The sequence below is a fragment of the Fulmarus glacialis genome, unplaced genomic scaffold, assembly GCF_000690835.1.
Source record: "Fulmarus glacialis isolate BGI_N327 unplaced genomic scaffold, ASM69083v1 scaffold12114, whole genome shotgun sequence".
Taxonomy (NCBI): Eukaryota; Metazoa; Chordata; class Aves; order Procellariiformes; family Procellariidae; genus Fulmarus; species Fulmarus glacialis.
Window position 1 is genome coordinate 7674 of NW_009208746.1, and position 22122 is coordinate 29795.

Consider the following 22122-nt stretch of genomic DNA (forward strand, 5'->3'; position numbering starts at 1 on the left):
CGAATCTCTTTTGTGGTTGTCAGCTACATGTTGGCAAAAGAAAGAGTTAAAAACTTTTCTTAAAAATATTATATATAAAAAAATATCAGAGATAACTGTATAATTACCTGTAAATAAAAATTAAATACCAGTGAAAACATCGCAAGACAATTTGATGTGCTTTGAAGAGGCTGACTCTGAGCAATGCATGTTTTCTGAACAGAAAGTGAGGCTTGATTTCAATGGAAACTGAAACCTCAAAAGAAATTCCAAATCCAAGGAACAAAGGAGATTCAGTTCTTCTAATGATAATACTGAGTATACAGTGCTGTATAAAACTGAAGAAGCAATTCTTCAGATAACAAGACACAATGATGACAGATTGAAAGAATCATTTTAATATTTTGTAGTTCTAGCTATAATCAGTAAAGTTTTAAAACAAGGCTGCTCATATTCTGAGCACTTAAAAGACTCTCCCCCTTACTCTTCTCTCTTTTTCTAACCCCCTGTTAAATAATAAAAAGAACAAAAATAAGATTTCCTTTTTTATCGGCCTTTTCTTAAACTATAGAGATGCTGACGTTCACTCGATGCCTAAAGCATGTTTTTAGCATAGAAAACGTTCCTTTACAGGCAGGTGAATTTAACATTTAGAGCTTCCTTGCACTATTTTAAATAGTTTGGAGAAACTTATGGTTGATAAGTATTTAGGTTTGGTAGAGGTCAGTGATTTTTTATACATGGTCTTTTCTGCTTTACGGTTGTAAAGGCAGCAAGACGTGGAAGCAGGACTACAAAAACATTTTCACCTTATGATAGATCTACACAAGGCACTTGTGATAAGCATGTCTGAGTGAAGGTCAGCAGGGACAGCTACACAAATGTTTCCCTGCTACCATGCTTCTAATTTCAGTAACTTGCGTGAAATGTGCTGTGAGGTTTAAGGATCTAAGCCCAATTTCAAATTTTGGTGGTTTCAACACGTTTGGTGAAAGATTTTCAAAATCCTCATTCCTCTCCTTTTATTTTTCACTCTGCTGTCTGCAAAGGTTTCCTGTGAGATGGTGGCACCAGGTGGGGAGGTAGTGTGCCAGGCAGTTCATATCCATCCAGTTTAATCTTGATGAGATGTTTTGCTAATGCAAACTCCTCATCATCCAACATCCCATCGCCATCACAGTCTGCAAGTTTCCAGATCTTCCCCAAGACACTGTTGGGTAGTTTAGAAGTCACCATCTCCTTCTTTGCACTAATCCCAGATATTTTGCCATTGATTGGTGACAGAGTATAGAAAATCTCATCATAAGCAGGTTTATCTTTGGCAACAACCCATTCGTCTTCATCAGCTCCTTCCTTAGCACCTTCTCCATATCCGTGGCCAAAAGGTCCTGCCATGGTGCCATCAAATGCTCCACCATGTACGATCTCTGTGGGCATATTGCTCTCTTCCTGTCTGATCAGGCTCATCAGGGAGGCAATTTTGTTGGCCAGCATGTTATCCACAGCTTCAATTAGCTTTGGTTTCAAAGAATGAAATTTAGTGAAGTCACAAGTCTCCAACAGCTCCTGTCAATGACAAAGGTTTCAGTAACAGTAATTAGAAACATTTCCAATACATTGAAGAGGTTACAGAATGGACTTCAAGTTAAAATAATCTGTTATCTTTTGAAGCAGTTTCCATAACAAACTCCTCTTGAAGGAGAAGCAAAGCTGACACATATGCACATTACACTCAATATATTGATCAAACACACTCAGACAATTTTCCAACAGTGTATGAGCTTATCTATTAAATTACATTTACAATACAATTTTCAAAACAGCAATGCATAAAAACAGGTCAGTTGATGAATGTTACAACTTTGCATTTGGTGATTTTCTTCCAAACATCAAAGAAAGCATGCAAGTAGGTCCTCAGTCCTGCTAGCACTTATGCAAGTGTTTAAAGTTAAAAATAAATCCAAGAGTTTGCAGGACTGATCTGATTTCAGAGATTAAACTTCTTGTTTGTGGTTAGGTCACAAAGAACTGTCCTTTACGAACAAAGAAAAACTGAATTGGGATAACAGCAGCAGCGTTTTTATAGAAGTGCTGCCAGAACTCATGAAGTCATATGGTCCCTGCCGAGTTCTCATCTTGTACATAAACTCCCACTAACCTCAGCGAGATGTTTAACTAGGTGATATGTGCTATTCCAGCAAAAGCCCAAGTATGTTTTATATCAGAGCGTTGGAAAATTAAAAACGCTTTAGGCAATTATTAAATGATTTCTACATGCAAAATGCTAGCCAGGAAGAGGGAGTTACAGTGGAAACTGTTAAAAAAATCCCAAACCACCCGCCCCAAAACCCCTCTCAAAATGGTGTTAAACTGCTTTAACAAATCACATCTATCACCTCAGGGAGCTGCTCCCATACATATCAGAACTATAATGATATGCACCCAAGAAACCTGAAGCACAGGCAAGTGACTTTGTCCATGCACACAGAACTTTGGATTTCTTAGAGGAAAACCGCCAACCAACAACCATCACTCTGTTCAGGTGACATTTATACATGATCACCTGATTTACGGCAACTGATCAGTATAAATTTATGACATGCAATAAATCTTAGAAAGCAAAGGTCAAACCTGCTACCTGTTTTGGCACAATTTTGTTTTCTCACAATTTTGTTCCTTATTACAGAAGTGACTGATCTCTCATGTATATATTTGCTGCCATCTGCTGCTGAGGCTTAGCAACATGCTATTAGTTTGGTAAAGTTCCATTCAAATTTTGTTTCAATATTCAAACTGAGAAGTGATCACCTCTCATTCTCTCATTTCGCACCACCAAAAAAAGTGGCAAGGGAAGAAAGAGTCAGCTTTTTCCACACAACCCCCTTTTAAAGCCTAACTCATGAAACCTTTCCAACAATCCTGCCTGTGAAAACCTAGCTGAAATAGATCTTGTGCTTCATCTATAATTTACTGTCTCATGCCAGTAATTGATTCCCAAGTTAAGTATTTTAGTTCATAAAAGAAACTTGTGCATCCCTATAGATAGGTTAATCAGACAGTCATCAGTCTTTATGATTAGCAGTGTAAGTGTACCACATAAATTGTCAGAATGATAACACAAGTGTCAATCTGGAAAACATCCTCCATCACACTCATGACTAGCCCACGGTCAGACCAAACTGCAGGTTCCTGATCTCATGTTCTTCAGCTTCCAAGCTGAATTATCTTCTAATTCAAAGGCTATTTAAGAAGCCTATGATCCGAGATCCAAAAGTTGCAAATTGAGGCTTGAGAAATAAATTGAAAAGCATTGCTAACACAACATTAGCTGTTCTCCCCTAGGATACTGTCCAAACAACTCACCTCAAATCAGAGAACAGAAACAAAAAGCTGAGAAAGTGACAGAAAGTTGGTAGCAAGATTGCATAAAATTCAAAAGAGGAACAAGAGACAAAAGATATTTTAAAATTAACAATAAGAGTGCAAATTGAGAACTTCTCTCTCTTCTTCATAGAATACAAGCTCAAAAGGACAGCAAAAAACTGAAAGGCACCATTTTCAGAAGAGATAGGTTTTAAGTTGGACTTTTCAGGTAACACATTGCCTTTATTATTCACTGGAAAGCAGTATCAGTAAGAGCAAGAACAGAGTAGGGTAAAAATGAGTAATAGGTGACTAAGGTTATCTTCACCTACACAAGTATATGATAGCATTACAAAAGCGATATAAATACCCACATTTAGGACACAAAACAAGAACCAGCTTAACCCGTAAGTGTCCACTGCCATTTTATTTGCACAAAACCTTTAGTACTATCTGCCATGGGGGACCAAATATTGACTAAAAGGACAGAAGGTCTGATTCCTTATCGCAATTTCTATAGTCCTGTATCAGTGGATGCACACTAAACATGTTACCAATTTTTTTTGTTCTGCACTGCTTCCAAGTCATGCTAACCCCATAACAGGCACATGATTGATTGTCACTTCAGCTGCTCTATTGCTGAAGACCCTAAACTATAATGCTGAGATAGTCTGTCCTACCTTTTCCAATTCAGCAATCCTGTTGGAAAGTTAGTATTATTTCAGTGGAACTGTAATCATCTTACCTGCATTTTTTTGACTTCGGGGAAGTCCCCTGCTGAGATATGGTATTCCCTTTGCAGCTGGATGTAGATCTCTGGTAATCTGCTGATCAGTTCCTTCTTCTTGTTCTCTTTTCCAAATACAGAGGGCATTTCTTTTTTCAGATAGCTGATGATATAAGCATGAACCTAAGAAGAAGCAAAACTGAAATCAAGACTACTTATCTACTTAATACTAGTGTTCATCATCCAGGTCATAAAAAGAAACAGAAATATGTTTCCTTAAGTCAGCTCAAGGATAAGATATTATTAACGATTGGTTTTGGAACTTCATGTTTACATGAACAGCTATCAACTAGCTTTTGCTGCTTTCAGCATTCCTTTGAGGGGCAGAGAGAAAGCAAACACATTTAAAGGAAATACGGATACACACTTGCAGTTTAAGAAGCATGGTACAGCATTCTATCAGTACCAACAGTGAGAGAAAAAGCAAGGCCCCAAAACCATGTCCTGACACTACATGCATGGATCATACAGAGAGCGCCAGCCATACTGGTCCATCTGTCTCAGCGGTAGAGATTTGTAATTCCATTTGCCTCGCCAATTATTATGGGAAGCAATGTGATAATGCCTCAAGTCATCCAAGTATGCTAAGTGGCAGGGCTATCTAATTGAAGTGACACTGCATTCCTACTTATTTACTCCCAAAAAAGTGAGTCTATTATGCAGCCACCAGAGGATGACAGAACAGTCAGGATACTATAAGAACACCATGCCATGGCTGCCTTGCGAAGCCTTAGGGAGAAAAATAGAGCCTTTCCAGCATATAAGGCAAGACATTAATTTAGGATGACAAGTCCTAGAACACATAGATACTTGCAGAGCTCTTAGAGTTTCCCATCTGCCGTGATCAAGATAATCCAGCGCTGCCATCAAAACATCCATCCTGCCCATGCACCCTCCTTCCACACTTAACGCTGAACCATTCATCTCTTCCCCTTTACCACCCTCCCACCACCTTTCACCACCAAAAGGATCTGCTTGGCCACACAGCGAGTGATCTGGTCCAGGACAGAAATGGTGGGTGCACTTAACTGAGGTGAGTTCACTTATCCAGTTTGTTGTGTGGACACTGACACTCGTTTTGCACACGAGAGAGAAGCGCAAGGACAGCCTTCTTTTAGAAGCAATGCACATTTATCACAACTTGACGTAATCAAACTGCTTTCCTAAGCTCTGACCCGGCCAGGACAGCTGAAGTCAAATGACCTCCACAACAGGACAAATCTTTACAGAACTCAGATCCTTCTTCATTAAAAAAGGATGCAGCTGTTCCCAAAACAGAAGTTACTTATAATTTTCACACACACAGAAAAAAAAAATTAAAAAAATAAGAATGTCTAGCAAACCACCGAGTAGTAAAAAGCTGAAATTTTGAAGACTGGGGGAAGACAGTCTACCACAAAAGAGCATCAGTAGAAAAAAGTGATTATGTAGATGTGGTGTAAGTATAATACTTAATACCTACCAAAACATGACAGAACGTGCCTTGTAGTATTCTGCACAAACCTTACACAATCTGTACAGGGGAAGTGCTCTCCAATTCCTTTCCTTACTTATTTAGGAGGCTTACTGGAAATTGGAAAAAAAAAATCTCTTTGTTTTTAAAGAAAAATGGCGTAACCAGTTTTTATTTGCACGTCTTAAGATCACAACTTTCACACAACATCACTTCCCCATATCTAAAAAGAGTGCATGCATTTTAATTGCAGATAAATTTAAATTTCTATAGAGGAGAAAAAGTAAACAGCATAAATAAGCAGGGTTTCTGCATAAAACCATGAAATTTTCTAGAAGGGTAGATATGAGTATTTCTCCAGAATGACAGAACTGATTCAACGAGGATATTTCTAAGAGAGTTTATAAATAATTGTAAGTAATTTTATGGGTCTTATGTTTAAAATACTACTTCTAGCAAAGCCACAAAAGTATGTTTATAATTCATAAGCACTAACGGTATCATATGTGTATGCTAAGTGGTTTAAGGTCTGCCGGTATGCACATGTGTTTCTTGTAGATAAAAACAGTTCCCATCTTCAAAATGGGATGGTGAGTCACAGGACTTAAAAAAAAAAGAGAGAGAAAAGCCCAATGTCCAAATTTGACAGCAAGTTAACTTTGCTTTTGGTTTTGGTTACTGTACATGTTTTAGAAGAGATTAAGAACAGAGTGGCATAGAAATAGGCCAAAAAACCACCATGCAATGCTGTAAAAAAAAAGACTTTTCAGTGTCAGTACTTTAAGTTCAGTTTGGAAAATAGAAAGACAACACTGGAAAGATTACATTGTTGCTTTCCTGCAGACAAACAGTTTATTCCCATTCCATAGCTGTCTAATTAGCATGCCCTACGAGCACTGTATTTTGTATTCACCTTTATCCATTTTTATTTTACATTACACCTAAAGATGATCCATCTGACACTTTTCCACTTCGAAAACAATTGTAACAAATGAAAGCAAAAACCTGCCAACAACATCCACAAAACAGATCGAGATCATAGCAACTTTTAACACAACATCATCAGGAATGTTATTTTAAATGGAATTTTCAAAGAAGCAACTGCTACAGGGTGCCCTAAAGCTCAGGCCACAAAAAAAAAAAACTTTAAGCGTATCATTATATTCAGAGAGTTAATTAAGCCAACATAGGAAGTGGTATACTATCCCCACACGACTATTCTTGTATCAATGTAAGTGCAAGTCCTCTTCATTTTTGCTTAGAAGTCCACATGAAAATGTGTTCCAAGACAACTGCATGACCTCACCTCACATTCTGTTTGATAACTGCATTGGAAATTAGAATTTCTGTCTGGTACCACCAGCTTTCTCCCCAGGTATTTCTGAGGTTAGTTCTCCTTCTTTTCCAATCGCACACAGCCTGCCCACGCACACTAGTTAGTGACCGTAAGTTGTGCACAATGCACGTACTCCTCCAGAGCCGAAAACAAGGGGAACAGTGACAGGGGTTACCTACAGTGGGGCGCAAAACTCATGTTCCTGGATAACGAGAGATGGGTTTTTCTGGATATGATGACACGAAGTCTGTATTGCCTAAGTGTCTCTGTGACTGGGAATGAAGAAGGTATAATCCGAGAGGCTCAAGAGTTTCAATCTAATGCACAAGCACCTCTCCAATTCATCAGTGCTTCACCAAGAGTGAGGCTTTTAATCAGTCTTATTTCCAGGGTATAACTTAAATGCATTTAGTCAAAGCATTTTTCCACAGCAGCTGATTGACAGTATGCATTAAGGCATTAATATGCAAAAAAAGCATACAGAAGGTTGCATGTGAATAGTTTTGGTTGTGTTTTTTTGCTGCCCCCACTCCCCTTTTTTTTTTTCCCCCCAAGTGTTCTCTACGTACCAGCTATTGTTTTAAAAAAAAAAAAAAAAAGAAAAGTAACACTAAGACTACCTTGCTGCAGAGTGTAAAAAAAAAATTCACTCCCCTACCAAGCAAATAGCAGCTTTAATGGCCTAAAAAGCATCAAATCCCTTTTCTAAAGTTAGGGAGGCATGCCAGCACAAGTCTCAATTTCCTCCTACTTGCTTCTATATCCTGAGTGGTTACCTCTTCCTTGAAAAACTGACAATTCAATCCATTTGCTGAAAAACACACAGTTTATAGGTGCGTTTATAGGTAGAGAAAGATTGGGAAGCGTGAGAAAGGACACACTGAAAGAGACAGAAGAGACTGCTCATTCAATTAATTTAGGTTTTTTATCTTTTCTTACCTTTGCAAGTCTTGCCCTCTTAATGAGATCATTGAGTTTCCGCACAGCAGCCTTCTGCGGCAGGCTCTGGATATCCTTGAAAAGATCCTGTGCCTCGGCTTCAAAGAGTCTTCGATTCTCTGTGTTTCGGAGAGGATGGGCCCAGAAGGAGCCAATGTAGACCCGCAGCACCTCTGGAGTGTTGATCACCTTTCCCAGGGACCACATCAGCGCACCGTAGACCCTCATCAGCTGCTGCGTGTCCACTTGGTCAGCCTTATTAAGCACCACTCGAATCTTGTCATCCTGGCCCCGGAATGACTTAATAGCCTCTGAAAACTCATCAGATATATCCAGCTTGTGGGCATCAAAAAGGAGGATGATGCGGTCAACCCTCTCAGCAAACCACTGGAGAACTTGGCAGAAGTCATAGCCTGAAGGAAGAATACACTATTACAGTCCTACCATTCAGAAAAGCGAGTCTCAGAGAAGGTAGGGCTGGGGATAGGGAACAAGGGGATCATAGCATCTACCTGGGGGAAAAGAGGAGATGCACCACCTGAAGAAGAGTGTCTGTGGACAATGAGGTCAGGACAACAGTGTCCTACATTTCCTTAGACAGGTCTCACTATTACCGCATTTTGTTTTTATCACTGCCTTTCCCGCAACCTTGCCATCCATCTCTTATGTCACTATCTTTTGTGCTGCTGTGAGTTACCATCTCACGCCCATGTCTGCCTCTTCCCAGGAGTTCTGGCCCCAGTAGAGCACCCAAGCTAAGCAGGTCTCTGGGGCTCTTATCACAAGCTCTCTTCATCACTGTTAATACTGGCCACTTTGGTAGCACTGCTTATCTGTACTAACAAAGAGAACAGCACAGGTGCAGCACTCCAGCATAAGCCAGCAACCAAAAATATTTGGATTTTAAAACCATTTCCAAACTTTTCTCTCCTTGCATTGCAACACTTGCTGTTATTTCTGCCACAGCAGACTCAGCAATCCAATTTACAAGTAATGTGTCTGTGTTGCTGATGGCTTTGGGGATGTGACAGGTTACAGAACACGAGCAGTGGCTTTTCTAATCATCTGAAACAAACTTTTTGATATTCTAAAGGAAAGTCTATTCATAGCACCTGTCTGAATTCTTTTATAAGTGCAGCTGGTACCTAATCCACACAAACAGTATTCAGGAACTCCTTATTCAGAAGTGACACATTTAATCCGCAGAGAGTCACCACTAGTGATGTGGCATTGGGCTTGGCGTGGATGTGACTCATCTTGTTTGAGTAAGGAGCAGCAAGGTATGAGCTGGGAGCTGACATCCCACCCCTCCTCTTCCTCTCAGAAACAAATGGGAGCTAAAAGAGGGAGCCATCAAAATGCAAGGACTGGTGTAAAGTAACCTAAACAGAATCAACAGTTTTGCTCCCAGCAGCATATATTTAAATGTCAACAGCAAAGAAAGCTCAGTTACCACCAGTGAGCCCTCCAGGGTGTCTTTGGTCATTTCTCAGCTGTGCAAGATAAGCCTTTAAACCTCCAATCCCCCAGCAAAGAAAACCCACTTAGACTACTCATACATGAGCCAATTATCCAAACACTTCATACACGTGGTCCAGATACAAGCAAAAGACACTTCACCACTCCTCATTTTCCCTAGCATCTTTTAAAGAGTATAAATAAAAGCGTATAGGGACATTGTAAAGTTGCTTAGTTTTTCTTAAAACAATGCTGGTTCAGTCAAGTCATTATTCATTACACCTTCAAGTTGTTGGTCTTTAACAGGGAACCCAAAAGCAAATCAGCTTTTTTCGCTTTCTAGTAGAATCTGACTAGGGCCAACATCAAGAAAAGCAGACATACATGAAAGTAATAGGAAAAGATGGTGAACTCCAGATTTGCCATGGAGCATACTTGTGTGTGTTTAGCAACACAGGAAAGAACTCAGTCTTAAATCTTTTGTTCAAAAGTTACAAATAGCATATGAAATGAAATCCAGAAATTCTAGTTAATAGTAAGACAATGTCCCCAGTTACCTGTCTTCAGGTAACTTCACTAAAAATCCAGCACAGACACATCAAACTGAAATGAGAGGGCTATGTTAAAAAGTTGTTATTAGGATCCAAAAGGATGCAGGTCAGACTCATTAACTGGCTACACAAAAAAAGCCAACATAACCCTTCCCATTAAAAGGATTTCTTTGTAAAGAATGCAAAATCCAGCCCCTCTCCAGATAATGCTGCTCTGGAGCTTTCATACGTTCTTTCTTGTGACCAGCTCCTGAAGGGCTGAACACGAGACGAAAGGTGGGAACAAGGAGGAAAGCTGCACAAAATGCTGCTGGAAGAGAACTCTTCTCACTTTATGCTAACAATCTAATCAAAACCAGTATGAATAATTTATCTTTATAAAACTTTAGCAGGAAAGAAAGGGAGAAGTGAGATCTTGCATGTTACTTGCATGTCGCAACATAGTTGCAACAGTGCACAAATCTGAGCTACGCAATAACCTGTCCTGAACTCACGTAGAAGGAAATAAGCTGGAAATGAAATACATAAAATTGCGAAATGAAGTAAGTTTAATTCTATTAAGTTTTCCACAAATGGATATTTGAGAAGGTGACTTATAAGGCTGGTTAAATAAATATATAAATTCCCACCACACATTTGATAGATTTTGAACTGTAAAAACAATTGTACAGTCAACAAGTGTATGTTAACTAGCAATAAATTTATTTTAAATATGAATTAAATATTAATGTAGCATTTGCTTTGAGAAAGAAAAGTCCGCTTGTTGAAAATGGGTAAGAAAAAGACCTCATAAAAAATCTGAAAAAAATCTATTCATTTGAATGAAAATTTGGCATTAGAAGTGAACCTATTTTATATACAGATTCAGTGTATTCAATGTATTACACATTAGAGTATATCTGAACTACAGAGAAGTGATATATGGTTAAACATTTCAGCACTGAGACACAATGCATTTAGGATCCTGTCATATACAGTACATGTGTGTGGATTAGGGCTTTCAAAGTTGAGCAGTACAAGGTCAACACTGATCAGTTTGAAAACTTGACCAAAAAAATTTGGTGTTGACACCTCTCAGCCTCTTGCTGCTCTACTGTTGCTATTTCTTCAAAGGTTTGTTCCCAATGACTGATGTCGGCAATTACATCCAGCCTGAGGATCTATGTCTCACCAGGTACAACATCTATGTGCAAATGCATATTGGAAAGTCACAAATCACCCTTATACCCAGCTAAGGGACAGAGGAAAGCAGCACTGCAGAGCTCTTGAGCTCATCCCAAGCCGCAGGGAAGGAGCGAGCTGGTGCCTTTGACAGGGCCGTTGGGCATCAGTAACGGGCTGAGCAGAGACCACAGAAGAGAACAAAATGAAACAATGCGGAAGAGATAAAAAAGTTGGAGAGAAACTGCACATGGTTACCAGCCCTGGAAACACTGGTGAGAGGAATAATCATGAGCTCTCACGTGTCATTAGCACTGGGCAAAGTACCAGCCTTGTGCATGACAGCCACCAGCCATACTCAAAGACGCAGCTGTACAATCGTGCAGTATGAGCGTGGGTCAATTTTCTGTGCCAGTTAGTAATAAAGATTTAAACAAACAGCAGGCTTTCCCTTATGGGCCCAAGGTAAATAATTTCTGACTTGCCCTACTACCATCTCCCAAAGCTTTTGCAATTCAGAAAACAGTTAGGGAGGCTTGATGGGCTCCACCTACCCTCCACAAGCACAGACAGGTCTGTGTCCAGTTCTTCCACCCCTGGGGCTGGTGCTACTGGCACAGAAGAGAGGCGCCTCTCAGACGAACGCTGCAATGAGGAGCTTCCAAGCTCAGAGAACAGTACCCACTTACCAGATGAATCAGGGGTCAGCAGAGTGCTGGAGCGATCCCACCTGCCATTGCTAAGTACCACACAACCAAGGCTACAACACACAATTTGGACGTGGACAAGAGCAGCCTTTCCCCCCTGCCCAATCTGCTGTTCTTCTAATGCTTTGCTTCAGGTGAGCATCTAGACTTCCCAGTTTTTCAAATGGAGCTCAGTCCCACATGGGAAGATGCACTTTTTGCTGTCCAGGGTGGAAGTTTCCAGTTATGTTAATGAAAGCCTGTCTCAATCCATCAGTCCTTGATAACACTCTTACTGCACTCCTGTTGGTGGACCAATCCTAAGGAGAATGTACCGTGTCCCACTGCAAGGGAAAGCCTGACACAATGCTGCAACATCACCTTACTTACATTTTCACAAGCCAGATTCAACTGAGACAATTACCTGTATTTAAGTAACTCCAGTTCTAAAAATGCAAGCTAACCAATATCCTCCATTTTCCCCTGAGCTCTTTCCCCATACTTATTGAAACCTTTGCCTTCATGCCACTCAATCATGAGTCAAACCCCCTCTCCCTTTCTAAAAGCAATTCCTCCCCACACCCTGCCAGACGTTGCTTCTCCTTCCTCCTCTCCTTAAGCTCATTGTTCCTTCCAACTCTTGCAGACCATACACACATTTCTGTCTGACACGGGCTTTGTGAATGTCACCAGTGACGCTGCAGAAGGAGCACAGGGACGGGCATTGTCTGACTGGGGACAATGCTGGCACACGTCTGCACATTCTCCTCCAGCCACTTACGCAGCCCCTGAACTGACAGGCAGGAAGCTTCTGGCACATCCTCCCGCCGAGAACAGGAGCGGGAAAGGTGTGTCAAGAGAGACAGCTTTGAACGTTGCACTCTGTCTGTATTTTTGACCCTTCAGAAAGCTATCGGCTCCTTCATCCATGGCCTGGATGCTTTCCAGAGTTATAAATAAAACATGGGAAGTAGTGCATATCCTGTATATTTACATAGTCCCTTTACTGTTTTCCTGCATTTCAAAACTGAAAGTTAACATTTGATTGCTTTGTTGATCTCAGAAGGCTTCACCTTACTCTCAGTGATACCTGTAAAATTCTATCATTATGCAGGCGTTACATCCATTCATAGGTAAATAGTGAAGCAGTGGTTCACAGGAAGATAGAAAAAAAACACCAACAGCAAGGAGTGAAGGTTTTACACTGAGGTCCTGTAGTGTTATTCTTCTATCAAACACATTAAAACATCACCAATATGAAAAGTTGCTGCTCACCAATGTTAGAAACAAGCTAAACTGTTAGAAACTGCTAAACCGGGTACTGGTGGACAAAAAGCTGAACATGAGCAGGCAATGTGCGCTCGCAGCCCAGAAGGCCAACCGTATCCTGGGCTGCATCAAAAGCAGCATGGCCAGCAGGTCAGGGGGGTGATTCTGCCCCTCTGCTCTGCTCTGGTGAGACCCCACCTGCAGTAATGTGTCCAGCTCTGGAGCCCTCAGCACAAGACAGACATGGACCTGTTGGAGCGGGTCCAGAGGAGGCCACGAAAACGATCAGGGGGATGGAACATCTCTCCTATGAAGAAAGGCTGAGAGAGCTGGGGTTGTTCAGCCTGGAGAAGAGAAGGCTTCGGAGAGACCTTACTGCAGCCCTTCAGTACTTAAAGGGGGCTTATAAGAAAGATGGGGACAAACTTTTTAGCAGGGCCTGTTGCGACAGGACAAGGGGGAATGGTTTTAAACTAAAAAAGGGTAGATTTAGACTAGATAAGGAAGAAATTTTTTTTACGATGAGGGTGGTGAAACCCTGGAACAAGTTGCCCAGAGAGGCAGTAGATGCCCCATCCCTGGAAACATTCAAGGCCAGGTTGGACGGGGCTCTGAGCAACCTGATCTAGTTGAAGATGTCCCTGTCCACGGCAGGGGGGTTGGACTAAATGACCTTTAAAGGTCCCTTCCAACCAAAACTATTCTATGATAAGCTTCTAGAAAGGTAATTTTAGAACTTAGATATGAACAGACACCAATAATGTGCAGAACAGAAAGCATCTAAGAATACTACCAGGTGTTATTAAATGTCATATTCCATTACTGAATTATGAAAAGTCTCTTCTCATATATATTATTTAGAAAATAGCAGCAAGATTCGTAAGAAAAACAAGAGTTTAAGAGAAAAACAGAAAGAAATCAAAAGCCTAAAAAATTTGCTGAACTATAAAATTTTGAAATACAAAATTGTGAAATGGTCAGAAAAGAAATTCTGAAGAATCACCCTGTATATTTAGGGCTTTCCTGGCACACACAGAAAAGCATCCCTATGTTTAAGTCTGTAATCACCTTCACAGTGAAAGAAAATGGCAGCTCCCATAGCGAAGTACACAAGCTGCAACCTTTTTCAGTGAGAAGCAGCCAATGAATTTAATGGGTAACAACACACATTTTGCAGCAAAAAATGCTTTGTTGGTCTGAATGTGTACAAATAGGACCTTCTCTGACAGAGACACATTTAGGGACAGCAGAAAACATCTTGTGGAATCCTGCTTACATTTGCATACAGTGATTTAAAAAGTAATCTAAGCAACTCAAACTTCAAAACGTGCTAAATTAGACTGGTAGCATAAATATGTTGAAGTCAGTCTGACTCCTTCAGGAAGCAGGTCAGACAGGCCTTGCTGTGTGCAGCACCATAGGACAAGTCAAGCTTGTACTCCACAAAACCACCTGTATGAAAACTGCCTAAGCAGCCCAAAAGTCTGACTATGCAATAGTTCAGACATGGGTGAACGCAGTATTGCCTAATCATAAAAGCATGCAATAGGTGCATGCAATAGGTCCATACAGTGACTTGTAGGTATTTCATATATGCTGACGCCTAAGTATATGAAACCTTAAACCTTGGCAGCAGTTGCCCTTCAAGCCTGGGGCACAGAGAGAACAGCGCTCGAAAGCTGACTCCCAAAATCTTATTCATGGTACAACCACACTGGTTAAAGCTAAACAGCATACAGGAGAACCACATTTGTAATAAAAGAACTATGCCAACTTACAAGACAACCGTATTCAAGACAGCCCTTAACATACTGAAAAAAAAAATCATGAAATGCAAACTAGTCAAGTTAAAGCCTGTGAAACAGGTAAGAGTTTGAGGTTATCACTGACCAGTGTCAATTTAGGTGAAAGTCTACCATACCAAAGGGCAGGCCAGCTAGGCCATAAAAACAATTGATAAGGCACATACCATCAAGAAACGGAGTTTCTGAACAATAAAGGAACAACAGTCATATGTTTTGTTAAGTCACAAGAGCAATTCTAGATGGCAGTGAAGAGCCATGGTTCTTTAAGCAACACAGCACTACCAGTAAAACATAACCTGGAGTAAAACACAACTCTGTCCCACGCATGAAGTCTGGGACTTCCACAGCATCCCTAATGGTGTTGAATTTTGTCACACAATTGCTCACTTTTTCAGTGGCATATTAATATGATGCTCTAGTTTTCTGCTTATTTCATGTTCACTTCCATACTGTTATGAAAGTGGCAACAGATACTTGAATGCTGCCAAGCACTATTTTCCCTTGATTTAACAAGCAGAGAGGGAGAAAGATGTGCCTAATTTTTCTTGGTGGAGGAAAAAGGGAGCTGGAATCCACAACGGAGAAGCAGAAGTAGGATATTTAAGACCATTTTTGATTTTATCAGAGACTCTGTGTAAACTGAGACTTAAACATTTTGTGTACATCTTATGAGAACACTTTCCAGGATTAAAGATCATTAGTTATACACTTGGTTATTTCTGCCTGGAAGTAAGAGTGCCAACATGCAGTATTTGTTTTACTGATCTAGTTTCACAACATTCAAGCCTTGCTTGCACAGATGTAGAGCACTCGTGCTGTTCATCTCTACTGGTTGACCAATACATCACATATAGGAAAACACAGCTCTCTCCCCATGATGAATGCTTTACGTGAGTGTATGAGCAATAAAGAGGACAAAACCACCACATTCTGTCACTGAACAAAGAATCCAGAAACATCTAGTGGACCAGTTTACTAAGCAAGTATAGTTTAGACTACAGTCCGAAGAAGTTAGTCTCTTATTCTGTCAGTGCAATGTAAAGACAATAGTTGCACAGCTGCCATATATTGTGCTCATTCCAGGATTTCCTCAAAAAATCCTAAGTGTGATATGTTAAAGAACTGATTATTTCCCCTCCCATGAAACACGCAAGTTTCCGTTTCTTAAGCAAAGGTCTGAAAGTAGAGGGCAGCTAGATCACTACCTTTTACAACTCCACAGAAATCTGACATGCACTTAAATGCAGCTGAAGGAAACAAGGAAGAAAGTTATTTACATTATGCTGTTTTAATAGTTTCTCAAAGACAGGCTAATTTCTTAAACAGCATGTTACAAACAGGGTTCAGTTCTTTACAGAATTTTCATTTTATTAAAAGTATTCTCATTCCCTCTTCCTCCTGCTACCTTAACTCTTTTGACTGAAAATTATATTATGGCACGACTGAGCAACCTTAAGAAGCAACACTAGCAGCTGTGCCTACAATAAAAGCACCTTATTTATAGCCCAACCTCCTCAGTTTTTAAACATGACCAGCTTGAAGAGCTATAGCTATTATGAAACATTTCTTCATTCATGAACTTCAATAGTATATAAGAGTCTATTCAACTTTGTGGAAAGCAATTAATATGATGGAAATAAGACTTTTTCTCAGTAGTGTCAAAGCACTAATTGGTCAACAGACCATGCAACCATAGCCATTTGCAGCCATAGCAGTAGGATGATAGAAATCCCAACCCCACCAGTTTTCAAAAGAAAAAATTCCAAACCCTACATCCAACCTTAAAACATGGGTTTAATAGGTATTGTAGTAAGAAAGTTTGGGACACACCACCAGTCAATACCACTACAACAGGCCCCCAACAGATTAGGATGATGATTTGTCCAGTACAGCAAAAAATAGTGAGCTCAGTTATTTTCAAGCCCTGCAGCTCACCTCTGCTGATGCGCTGCTTCTCTCCAGAGAGAATGCCAGGGCTGTCGATGATACTGATGCTCTTCAGTACCTGGTTAGGTAACTGAGAACACATGAACCTGGAAGAAAGGAGGAAAAAAAAAACATTAACAATAGCTCTAGCTCACATGTAGATTGTCCCTTGAGAGCTCCCCTTTATGTATCTGCTTTTAGAAAGACTCAAGTGAGATTTTAAAAAAAAAAAAAAAAAAAAAAAAGAAAGTTTCTGTAGTCCTAATGAACCCCCATGTTTGGCAACCATACCTGTTTAAGATTACAAAGTCTAAACAGAGAGCTTCTCTTAAGAAGGAAAACACAGGAAAATCTTGTAAAACTGTATGTCTAAGTGCTGATAAAATTCCAAATTTTGCAAGAGCTGACAAGCTGGGCCATATATGCAACATTAAAAAGACTCCATAAAACAAACATCTTGCTAGGACCAGAATTAGTATACACAAGAAACAATTCCTCATGTACTCCAACTTTTGCCCAAATTCAAAGAGATTCAAAAGAAGAGGGAAGCAGGGAGAAAGCCATACAGACGATATGCTTATATTCCAGTCACTAGCAAGTCACCCTCCCACCTGCTCCAGCGGTGTTTGAACCGTCCCCGTCTCTAACCCACCACCCTCCTTAGGTGGGGCTTGCGGAGAACTGAAAACAACAGTATTTCTCCCAGAAAACAAGCAAAAGCTTTCACACTGCCAGAACCAAGAGTTCAAATTACACACAGCAGGCTTTAAACAATAACCTCCTGCCTCTGCGACAGGAGACAAATTCAATGGTGGTATTACGAAAAATAAATAATTCACGAGGCCTCTGAGAGTAGTGCAGAACACTGCGTGTGTTAAATCCAAACTACTCCGATGCTTCTGGGATAGTTCACGACTGAAGAACTTCACCTCCCTTCATCATCAACTGCCTTTAAGAGATTTGCATAAGAGTTTAATCTTCTTATGGGATAGCAGCTGAAGACCATACTAACAAGCACACAACGTAACCTACCCTCCTCCTGTGAAGCTGCCCAGAGGCAGCCTCGCACAGGGGTAAGCTGCAGGCTCAGGCTGTAAGATGGCCGCCCTGCGTTAACCCATCGCTTTAGAAGGCACACCACCTCAAGAAACAGGGATCGCAGGACAGCGAATTTTAACCGTGCCAAGGTCAAACTAGAACTTTAAGACCAAAGATAATCTGAGTTAGAAAGAGTTCAGGCAGTCAAATATCGGATACAAAATGTAAGATATATCAAAATTTGGAAGCTATTGTACAGATAACAATCCAGATGATTCAAAGGAAATCAGGAAGAAAAAAATCCTTACACCTCGCTTCACTTTGTTTTCAAGGTGACCTTGTAGTAACGAGTCTGTAACAAAAGCACACAGCGTGCCTTCTGGGGTACAACAGATTCGGCAGCATCACCTACGCCTCTCCCTGAAACCCAAGAGGGGATAAAGAAACAGCAGCCATCTTGGCCTGATAAAACCTTAGGTTATGTAACCAGCACTACCCTTCGTTGGTTTTTTTAAGTGGAACACCAGCTGTAAAAAATACTGCTTATCTGAAGCAAACTCTTCCTCTCAGGCTAATTTTCTAGTAGCTTAAGAGATGCTATTGAATAACATAACATTTTTTGAACTTTCCAAAACCTAAAGGAGACACTAGGTTAAAGCAAACACATTTTGTAGAAGCATAGTGGATGTGCATAAGCAACAAAGAAAATACATTTGACCGTGTCAATCATTACAAAAAAAATACAACATTAGGATGTACAACATGAAGTAGCTTTCATAAATTTGGAAGCGTGAAGACTGAATTTTCATATATGTTTTTTCTTATCACTTTATTTCAACCTTAGAAAGTTCAGTACTCATTTAGTATCACTGAGATGTTTCTAGGCCTATCTTACGGGAAGACGGGCACCATTTTTTCAGCTGAACAATACGGCAGTATTTTGACTTAGGCATCACCCGAACTGGGACAGCTGGAAAAGGTCGTGCAAGAAGATAGAGAACTACAGGCCTCAGAAATGTAAAGACACTGCAGTCTTCGCAGCAGTCATTAGTGGCAAAGTAAGGTGGAAAGTATGCAGGAAAAGGATATGAAATAGAAGGATAAACTCAGAATTAACTGGCTGTAGCTTTTAGAATATATCCATAATCTAAAGACAACAGATAGGTTAAAAATCTTACATCAAACTAGTATTTCAGACAACTTAAAACTGTATTTGAATATGTCTTTTCAACATTGAGACTTGGCTCTGAACCACTATTTCTTACATGACCTGTATGAAGTGTGATTTTAAGTGCTGCATCATAAAAAGCAAAACTACATACTACCTACCTAAATGACAACAGACATTCACAAAAAAAGCGTTACAAAAATAGTTGTGCGAATGAGATGACTGTAACTGATTATGACACATTAGACCTTTGATACTGTCATGTTTTTCGTATTATCATATAACTATTGTTAAAGAAAACCAGCAATATTAGACTATTCTTGCAAAAATAAGTTACATTGTTTGCAAAAATGAAATCAACAACCTTAAAATCATCTGTTGATTTTATTAATTTTTTTAGATTAACTTTGGATGACTCAAAGAATCTATTAAGAATTTATACTCCTTTTGGTGTCAATTCAGATATCCATTAGAATAGAGCAGGACCATGTGTTTCTTCTCAGCAGCACCAATTTATTTCCGTGATCTTCTGGTATACTGCAATATTCTTTCCTCAGTTACTTTACCCAGCATCCAAGGCACACTAGGTCCTGTCCCCATCCCCTTCCCCCCCAACTTTCCTTTAAAGTATGCAAGAGAAATAAGGCACAAGTTTCTACACTTAGGAGCCTTACAAAGACATCTATCACAAGCAGTGAGATACGGGGGGAAATAAGAAGGGGTCATGGAAAAAAGAGGCAAGGTAACATCAATAAATTAATGCAGCTAATTAGTAAGTACAAGCCTTGATTGTGCTACCATGTTCTCATTTGGTTTAAGTTTCTCCATTACCTCAGTCACTGTTTCCTTTCATCTTACATTTAGATGAAAAGGGCACTTGACTTCACGGTCTTAGTGTCCATAGCCTCGTAAAAGTAATACCTTAAGTCTTTCCACAAAACAAAACACTAGGATTGTGAAATCATTAAAAAAAAAAAGGCAAGCAGGGGTGAGGGGGAGAGAGAAGTAGAGAGAAATTTATTAAGGCAGGAGTGAAAAATGTAATATTGGGTATAAAGCACTGTCACTGCCAGTATGGCAAATGAGAGAAGGCAAGCAAAATATGTAGTATGACCGCAGGTAAAGAGGACAGGGAGAAGTTACTCAAAGATAATGAAATAAAGCCTAAGACATCTTCAACTAGGTAAAGTAGCGAAGCGAAATGAGTTTTAAAAAAGCAGCAATATGATTCCCCTAGCGTGGTGCTAGGGGAATATAACCACCTCGATCTCTGCTGCAAAACTAAGGAGCAAATGTGAATGCTGGGGAAGATAAGGTTGCTTACAGCACTGCAATATAACACCACCACAGTCACCAAAAGAACTGGAATAATTTAGCTGGTTACTTTGAACGTATGTCTTTTCAGCTAGCAAATAATCTTGCTTGCCTAAGATTTAGGATCTGACACAACTAGCTAGACAGATGATTTAGCCAAAAAATTATGTAACCCATTCATCCAAACAAACATTTAATATTATTACCTGTTCTGTGTCACTATTTGAATATTGTGCAAAATCCTATTTATGGTATAATTATATTAACTTTTCATAGAGACCACAATGGTAGCTAGCAAATAATCTTGCTTGCCTAAGATTTAGGATCTGACACAACTAGCTAGACAGATGATTTAGCCAAAAAATTATGTAACCCATTCATCCAAACAAACATTTAATATTATTACCTGTTCTGTGTCACTATTTGAATATTGTGCAAAATCCTATTTATGGTATAATTATATTAACTTTTCATAGAGACCACAATGGTAGGGAAGAGGACAAGACTTAGCCAATAATCTCACAGAAAGGGGTCTCGGAGCCCTAATTTAAAATGGGACTTGACTGCAGCTTCCCACAGCACATATTCTTATCTCTCAGCAAAGTGATAACCAAGCCAACTATAAGCAGCCATAAACTTTCTTCTGTGAATAAGCACAGCGAGAGATAAGACTGTACATGACGAACTTTTAACACATATGCCAGTGTTTATCGGCCAAACAGGAAAGTTTATTGTTAAAGGAGAACCAATTTAGATTAATTGGCTTGCAAATCCAGGCCTCCATGTCAAGCCACCATCAAATACAGGAAGAAAACAAGGTGATTGCTCACACAATGCGAACAAAGTTATTAATAACTTTTAACTGGAAATATTTAGCCTGCTACTTAAGTTACCCATGGCGATATTCACAGCCCCTGAACATCCCTCTCCTTTTTTGCAAATACCCAGCAGCCATCCAGAAGCTAACGCTATCATCCTGGTCTATAGGACTGCTTGAAGACCAGCTAGTTAAAACTAAACACTTAACAGCCTGAATATGTACTTTATCCAGAAGGCATAGTCAAATATTCTCCATTCTTGCAGGCCTTTTTACATATCCCAGCAATTCACAACTTTAAAGAGCTATACCAAGACCTCAGCATAAAGGAACAAGACAGCATCAAAGGGAAAAGATCTTTTCCTTTGATGGATGGTAGTTTTTAATAATAGTACTAATCTACCGGTTTTACTGAGCAGGGAAATTTGTGCCCAAACTGATCTTGAGTTCCAGCTGGTGTAATGCCTTACAAACAAGTTAGCTGGTGGAGCGTTTCAGCAGTTTTCTGTGAACTGGTTTTAACAATTATTTTCTGTTCTGATAACTGAATATATATAAACACTCCTTACCTTTTTAGATTTTTTTTTTTTTTTTTTTTTTTTAAAGTTTTTTCAAGTGTACACAGCTCTATGCTAGTACTACCTACCTAGCACGGTTTTTTGGGTTTTTTTGGTTTTTTTGTTTTTTTTTTAATTCACTTGAACTGCCACTGCTTCTGCTTGTATTTGAATATTTATTCCATGCTGTTCAAAACAAATACAGCAGAAAAAACTTAGTAAAAAAACATTGATGCTTGAAGATGGTATCAAGTAGAAATTTAAACATAAAAATGAAAAGACGGAAAGCAAACAGATTTCACCTGTTCAGGAAAGCATTTCCAAAACGGCTGAGTTTGCGGAACGGCTTCTTAGGATCAACAACTAGGGCATTTCCAGGAACATTTCCTTCTGTATCTCCATACATCACAGCAATAAAAGAATCCGTGGTAGGCTCTGGACCAATCCGCATGCCTGGAAAGTCTTGTTCGAGCAGGTATCTAGAAATGGAGAATGCATAACGTAACTGAATGAAT

General features: G+C 39.7%; 1 protein-coding gene across 1 annotated transcript; it reads right to left on the reverse strand.

The window, feature by feature from the left end:
* Positions 1 to 1008: 1008 nt before the first annotated feature.
* EHD4 (EH-domain containing 4) lies at positions 1009 to 22086 on the reverse strand (the record flags this gene model as incomplete). Its single annotated transcript, XM_009576599.1, has 5 exons — positions 1009 to 1545; positions 4088 to 4252; positions 7858 to 8270; positions 16723 to 16820; positions 21910 to 22086. Coding segments are annotated over 5 exons (1390 nt in total), but the record flags the coding sequence as incomplete, so codon positions are not given.
* Between the last annotated feature and the right edge of the window lie 36 nt (positions 22087 to 22122).